Genomic DNA, 7,732 nt, shown 5'->3' on the forward strand with positions numbered 1-7,732 from the left:
AAAGATTAAAAATGTAATTTAATTTTTGGGAATCCGACATCTCAGATAAAAGACCTCCATGTAACCACAAACGCGATTAATCCAAGGACCAACGATCATTTGCACATATTCCATTCAGTTTAATCAAGAGCTAAACTCTTTGTTAATCTCCTGCAAAGGTCAGATTAAAAAGACTGCAGAATTTGTACTTTTCTATTGGAGCAGAAGCCGAAGGGCCGACTCTGGTCTCCAATTCACTGTACAGGAGGACTTGTGGGTTTGTCCTCCTCGTCCACCTTTCCAGATCTTCACGTGGATCAAAACAGCTTTTCATTCTGGGGACTCTCTCTTAACACCTAAGCATGTTCTGAGAGCAAATTCTGACTCAAATGACTCTATTGCTGCCTTTCTGACCTGTGTCCTAGCCTCTATTGTTTGTGTCTGTGTGTGTGTGTGTGTGTGTGTGTGCGCGCGAGTGCGCAAGTGCACGTGTATGACACAAAATATAATGTCACCAATCTGATGCTTATCTTGCTTTGGAGCCTTGAGACCAGTTCAGGTAATGGGTTTTATTCTTTAAAGAGCCGACATTTCCCCACACTGTCATCATCATCATCATCATCATCATCATCATCATAATCAAAATGGAGACAAATATTCAGACAGGTCATTTTGTACAACATACTGTCATAAAGTACAACACATATAATGGGCTTCACTATGTTTGTTTCTTTTATAAAAATAAAAATAACATTTACAATAAAAACATGGCTTCACTGTGGTGTTCTGTTCTGTTTAGACCTCTCGCTGTGTCATCGTGGTCGGTGTCGAAGCTGTGGGTGGTGGATGTTTGGAAAATGCTGCACGTAAAGCTCATCCAGGGAAAGCCTTTTCAAGCAGTTACACCTAGAGCGTTCACAAGCCAGTGATCCACGCACAATGGTCTGATGTACTTTGCAGTTTATGTACAGCATAGTATAAAAAAAAAAGTATGTACACGAAGATGCAGTCCATCATACATATCTTCTAGTGTCCCTCCTGCACAGTATCTTTTTGAACGACCTCCTGAAGTCGTTGTTGAAGATGGTGTAAATGATGGGGTTCAGCGCACTGTTGCAATAACCAAACCAGAAGAAGAATTTGAACAAGGTGTCAGGTACAGGGCAGGACTCACACAACGTCATCAGCATGTACGTAAAGAAAAAGGGAAACCAGCAGATGACAAACACTCCAATGACCACAGCCAGGACGAAGGTGAATCGTTTCTCCCGGTTCTGGCGGCCCTTCCAGCGGCTGCCTTTGGTGCTCGGCAACCGCTTCTGGACGTCATTGTCCCCCGGTTTGATTTGGGTCAGTTTGGTTTTCCGCTTGGCCACTTTTTTTTTGATTGAGCAGGGATTGTTCAGTTTGTGGTCCGACGACGACGACTCCTCAATGTCCACCCCGTTGACCTCTCCTTTGTCCTCATTTGCTCCTCCTTCTCCTTCCACTCCCTTCTTCAGCTCGATGTCCTGCTCACCGTTTAGTTTCTCGTGGCAAAGGCGGTCCTCATTGCCCACGCCGTTCTGCTTTGGGTCGGCAGCAGTGATGGTGGCCGTCCTCGGCACCTCGCTCTGCTTCCTGTCTCCTGGAGGTGCCCGTGTCCTCCTTTTGGCAATCTGGTAGATCCGCACGTAGACCAGGACCATGATGACGCAGGGGAGGAAGAAGGAGCCGATGCAGGAGGAGATGACGTACCACTTATCATTATTGATCTTACACACGGGGTCCTTCTCGTTGTTTTCTTTCTCCATTGAGATTAGCGGCGGGAAAGAGATGACTGCTGCAATGACCCACACAATGAAGATGATGCACTTGATGCGGCGTGGCGTCCTCTTTAGGTTGTACTCGATGGCCTGTGTGATGGACCAGTAGCGGTCTAAGCTGATGGCACAGAGGTGGGCAATGGAAGCAGTGCAGAAAAGAACATCTAGTGCCAGATATATTTCACACCACACCTCGCCAAAGTACCAGTATCCCATGAGCTCATTGGCCAAGGAGAAAGGCATCACAAGGGTAGCCACCAATATGTCTGCCGACGCCAGAGACACCAAGAATAAGTTCTGCGGCGCTCTCAGGGCCCGGCTTGTAAACACAGCTATGACCACCAACACATTACCAAACACCGTCAGCAGGATCATGATCCCCACCAGCACAGTGAGTGGCAGGGATATCTGGAGGCTGTAAGGGGCCACCTCTGGAAGAGTCTGGTTGGTCTGGTTGTTAAACTCCATTGCAGCAGATTGGCCAACTTGCTAACTGAGTTCAACTGCGGTTACCAAAGATCCAGCAGGAAGAACAGAGCTAGTAGCTCAGAGCAGGGCTGAGAAAGGAAGCAACTGAATCACTCCTCTGAGGCTTTCCCGGACGGATTTTTCTCTTTCATTGTGCACTGCCTCCACGAGGATAAGATGTAAATATTTATAAGGCTGTCAGTTCATCTGGAAATATGAGGAAACAAGAGGAAAAATCCGATCTTTCAATATATATATATATATGTACATACACTTTTTATAACCTGTCTTTAATGTTATGACTGTTAGAATTAACTCAAGCAGTACACCAGCTCTCTCCCTTGACCAGCACAGAGAAAAAAATATATATAAGGCATAGAAAGTGTGAAATAATCTTACTTGAGGCAACAAGCGGCGACACAACCTCTCCAGCCCCAGGGACGCGCGGGCTTTCGAACAACTGTCAGTGGGGAACTTTATGCAGATCAATAGGAAGCAAAGAAGATCCATATGGCAGATGAAGCGTCAAGTCTTCCCCCTGTGTCTCCTCTCTCTCCCCGCACATCCGCGATCCCTGGGCTGCATCGAGTTGTGCTCCGGAGCGGACCTGATAGAGCGCTAATCATGTTATCCCGGGCGCTGCCGTGCTGCTGCCGTCTGTGGTGCGCGGAGTCTCTCTCCTCCAGTGTGAACCAGAAGCGCCACTCCCTCTCTTTATAGCCCCGCACGCTGCAAAAAGTGTCCCGCGCGCGCGCGCGGGGTCACCGTGCGTGCGCACGAGTGTCAACACCGACGGGGCATGTGGGTCTGGCAACAAGGGGCCGTTGCAGAGGTGAACATCGGGGGGGGGGGGTATCAGTGCTCTGTGTGTTCACCATGTATAATACTGCAATTGGTTTAATGAAAAAAGAAATTGCCCTGCAATAATTACTCCATCTTTTTGGCAGTGTCAGTGTTTATGGTCATTTGTGGTTGGTGTTGCTGTGTTATCGTGTTTTGCTTTAGTTTTGTTTTTTGTTTTTTTGTGTTTTGTCATTCTGTCCCTGCACATGCTTCTGCCATTGTGTTTATAGACGTTGTGAACGACATGATAGCAGGGAGCCCGTTGGACGATCAGGGCGAGTTTAGCTGGATGGCACCTTTCAAACACAGAGGCAATAGAAAGCAGAGCAACCTTTCCGAACGCGGACACACAAGGAAACTACAGTCACTTCAAATAAACAGAGATATACAGTTGGAGTGGAGAAGAAGTTGCCCGAAACTCAATCATGGGAATAAAAGTGAATCTGACATTTGATTTATTTTTCTAAAGATTATCAGGAAGATAGTTTGTAGGTAAAACAAAACAAAATATGTCTGAATTTTGATCATGATTGTCCAGTTATATCTGGCCAATCAGCAGTCAGTTGCTGCACACCGTGTTCCGTTTTATCAGCTCAAGCCTGATTTCAAGTTAGTTGCTTTAATAATAATAATAATTTTACTTATACCGCCCTTTTCAAAACAAAGTTACAACGTGCTTTACGTGGCTGAACCAGGATTAAAACACTTCGGGACTGAGGCCAAAAAAAATTCAGGAAATTCAAATAATAAAGAAATAAAATGGAATTTAAAAAAACCCCAACATTAAAGACAGTAACAATAATAATAATGATAATAAGACAGATGGGACAAGTTGGCAATAAAACGGTGTGCTTGAATTTATAACAAGCTTCTTTGAAAAAAAAGATACGCTTTAAGAAGTGATTTTAAACATGACACTGATCCTGCAAGTTTGGCGGCAAATACTTGAAGCTGCAGAGAATCTTCTAAAAAAAACCAACCCTTTCTTATCTCTCAGCTCTACCTCCTCACAATCTCGCCTCGCTCGACTGTTCCCTTGACCTCGAACGGATCAGAGAGCAGCTCTGGGCGGTGAACTGCCGTCGGCGGCGCGGGCATTTTTTGCAGCGCGGCAGCTTGACTCCGTTGCCAAGCAGCAGCCAGAGCTGCACCACGTGGGCATCGGCAGAGGGGGTTTTATTACTTTGCCCAAACTCAATTTATTCACCCACCGTTCACACTCCATGTGCGACACGGGAGGGAGTCCCCGAACACTGAGCCAGACCTCGGACGGATGTGCTCAAAAGGAGACATCGGACGAGGCACGTTGGGGCTTACAGGCGTGGCTTGGGCACGGTGATGCGAGCGGGTGCAGGCTGTACCTCTAGAAAAAGACGTGCAACCTCTTGTCGGGGAGTCTCGAGGCCTCCCCTCCGTGTGTATCTTGTCACTGCAGACTCATAGTGAATTGACATAAACTACGTAAATGAGCAATGGAGGCCTGGGGGGGGGGGGGGGGGTCCCAGCTGCATTTGGAAAATCTGCTGGGGAGCTGGTGACATTTTCTACTGTTCACCACATAAACTCTACAGTTGCACATACATTTGATAAAGCTACACGGGTCCTCTCTGTGTGTAAACGGTGCATAACGTGATGCCCACTGGGTGAATCCAGTGAATCAGCTGGAATCAGCTGGTACCAGACAGATATTTAACCCTAACTGACCCCTGCGTTTATCTGTCCGGTGCCGTTTGTGTACATCATACTGTCCCCACATAACTTAGATGTGGCAGGTGACGGTAGACATGAAAGAGTTTAAGTAAACGTATTAACTGTCTTTTTCATTAGTTGAAGACTGGATTGAATTTGATTTGAGCGAAATGTAATAAACCAGCGGTAAGCGAGCCAACGTGCAGGGGTTTTTCACTCTTATTAGTCACTATAAAACTGAGAATGTGAGGGAATGTAAAACTAAAAATAAGCTAAATGGTCATTATTAGGTGTTACTACAATTTCACTCAAAGGTTCCGTATTATCAGACTAATAAAAACCAAAGTTTGATGTACCTCTAATACAAGTTAACTGCTTTAGCTTGTAGCCAATATCAGTTTGAAGTTACAATCCAACTCCAATTCCCTCCTCTTTCATGGATGGATAACACTGATGGTTATTTTGCATTCTTTCAGCAAATCAACCAAAAGGACACAACATTTCCTCAGATTTCATCCATCAGGGGACTCAATATTTTCCAGACTCCCAGAGTCTTCCTGGAACCGGAGCCCCCTCTCACCACAAAAGCTCTGATTCTCGGTTACACAGTTAATTGTTTGTGTTCCTCTCCTGTGGTCAATTTAAAAAACTCACTCGGGGAGGTTCCACTTGGAGGACGAAATTCGTGAGAAACTCTGGGAGGACATAGAGTACACTCCTCATCATCAGCGCACGCTGAGACACAGCATGGTGCATCGTCCCGGATGAAAGTGTCTCTCACACACATTTTGGTCCTGCAACTGCCTCCATGAGAAATTTGACTGGTGACTTGGTCGGTGTTTGCTGCAGGTGTTTATACTCCTGGCGTTGAAATCAAAATTCTCAGCTATCTCTATTTTATAAGTCACGGATGGAGTCAAAAAAAACAAAAAAACAAAAAACAAGTTACAACTTGTCTTTTCAGAGTCACAGTGTGAAGGTTTGCTCCAGACCATGCGCTCATGTTTCATCCATAAAAGCTGTGCATGACCACGTTTACATTGTGTCCTTCTTCTTTTTTTGTTTGGCTTGATTACGTGTCTTTGATATTACATTTACTGCAATCTCTAATCTCTATGCTTCCTAATGAGAAGAAGCTGTAACTTTTCCGATGAATTAATTCCAACCCCCTAGTCAGTTAGATAAACATGCAAAAATGTGAATTGTGTCTGCAGGCAAACATACAATTCATCCCACATGGAGAATCAATTCCAATAGATAAATCTATTTATGAATCTATATATATATATATATATATATATATATATGGTCCTATAATGAGCCTTTCCAGGAAACTTCCTTGGAAATCATTATTTGAAATAGGAGGCCAAGAAGATACGGACTCTCAGACTCTGTAATTGATGCACATTCTCCCTTTGCATAAAACATAAAATAATGGATTATTTGGTATCATTTTTGTCTCGTGGTGATGAGGTCATAAAACCACAAAGTGTCTGACAGCTGCCTGAAAGGCTTTGAATGCTGGGCAGTGAATATTCAAAGCGCCCACCTGCGAGATAGTGCACACACACACACACACACAGAGAGAGAGAGAGAGAGAGAGAGAGAGAGAGAGCTCATATCAGCCTGATAATCCTGTCTGTCCAGGCCGGGGAAGTTGCAGCTGCCGTAGATCCGCCGCACTGGCCGACTGTTTTTGGGTAAACATCTTCTCGTCTCGGCGCTCGCCGACGCATGAGGGCGCAGGCAAAGCGCAAGGATACAGTGACACCTGTCGTCTCCAGCAAGAGCCTCCCAGCGTCAGGGGGCCAAAAAAAAAACAAAAAAACGGAGAGATGTGAGGCTCGGGGGACGAGCAGGTCACTGTGCTCAGGGTTGGTCTCTTTTATTTAACTTAAATTTTGTTTTTTACAGGGGATTTCGTTCTTTAAAAAAAAAAAAAAAAAAAGATGGCGCAGGTGAGGAAAGTGATCCGCACCGCCACATTTCAGTGAAACCAGACAAGGTGACAGGCTGAGTCCATTTCCCTGACAGAAGTGGCTTTCGGGTGGCAGTGTTGCAGTAGTCACCAGGCTCCGCGGCGGGGAAAAAGCCCTCAGTACCAGAGGTAGAGGCCACAGGCGGCGTCGGCCCTTCAACGGGACTCAGACTTCGAGCCACCAGCAGGGGGCGCCGCTGCAGCTGAGCAGAGACACACGCGGCTCGGGCCACCGCCGAGGAATAAGCACTGTTGTGAAAACAGTGATTCACGGCAATATTTCCAGGAAGAGTTTCAGCCCTGACACAGGTCAGTGGTGACAAGCTGAGGAAGTTTGAGTTGACCAGGTGTGAGCGATGTCGCTCAGCCGCAAGCCCATAATTATTTGTTGATTTTTAACAATTAAACATTTCCAGCTTCTGTCATTTGGGGAGTTTTACTCACTGACCATAGTTGAAGTGTATATGCTGCATTTAAAACAAGACGATGAAGACACCTAGTTTTTTTCACAGTTGAAGTCCCTTTGAAATTTTGGTAGTAAAAGGGATTTGGTACAGACTGTAAGTTAAGTGACTGTGGAATCATTTTTATACGTATTTATTGTGATTATTGTGAGAGTATTGAACTAGGTTCGTTTTGCCCTTCTGTTTCTGTTTCCATGCTCCAAGTTTCTTTTCGTAGACTTCGGAGCATGTTTTTCTGCGATGGCAGTGTGAGGACAGCAAGTGAAGGAATTTCCCTGTGAAGTTCAACCTGCTCTCTGTGAATTATGACAAAAAGCTTTGATCATATTTGAATCCTGTCAGCAAATGTCAGAATACTTCATCAAAGAGAAAAACATTTTTTTTTTAAATCAGTATTTATCATTCAGGCATTAAAAGCTTTTTGACTGAATATCAGTTATCAATTTTAATCTCTATGAAAATGTAAATTGTACCTTTTGTTTTAATTAACAAAACACACGTCTTTC

The 7,732-nt window shown here is 44.9% G+C and overlaps 1 protein-coding gene across 1 annotated transcript; it reads right to left on the reverse strand.

The window, feature by feature from the left end:
• Window positions 1-561: 561 nt before the first annotated feature.
• On the reverse strand, window positions 562-2,915 carry adra2a (adrenoceptor alpha 2A). Its single transcript, XM_040145103.1, has 2 exons — window positions 2,652-2,915; window positions 562-2,459 (listed from the first exon to the last, which is right to left on the reverse strand). The coding sequence occupies exon 2, from the start codon at window positions 2,250-2,252 to the stop codon at window positions 993-995; it is 1,260 nt and encodes a 419-aa protein (XP_040001037.1). The 5' UTR covers window positions 2,253-2,459; window positions 2,652-2,915; the 3' UTR covers window positions 562-992.
• Window positions 2,916-7,732: the final 4,817 nt, after the last annotated feature.

Source organism: Xiphias gladius, chromosome 15, assembly GCF_016859285.1.
Source record: "Xiphias gladius isolate SHS-SW01 ecotype Sanya breed wild chromosome 15, ASM1685928v1, whole genome shotgun sequence".
NCBI classification, from domain to species: domain Eukaryota; kingdom Metazoa; phylum Chordata; class Actinopteri; order Istiophoriformes; family Xiphiidae; genus Xiphias; species Xiphias gladius.

What these genes read in the sequence shown, in the direction of transcription:
- adra2a (XM_040145103.1), bottom strand. Translation starts at nt 2,252, where the DNA reads ATGGAGTTTAACAACCAGACCAACCAGACTCTTCCAGAGGTGGCCCCT.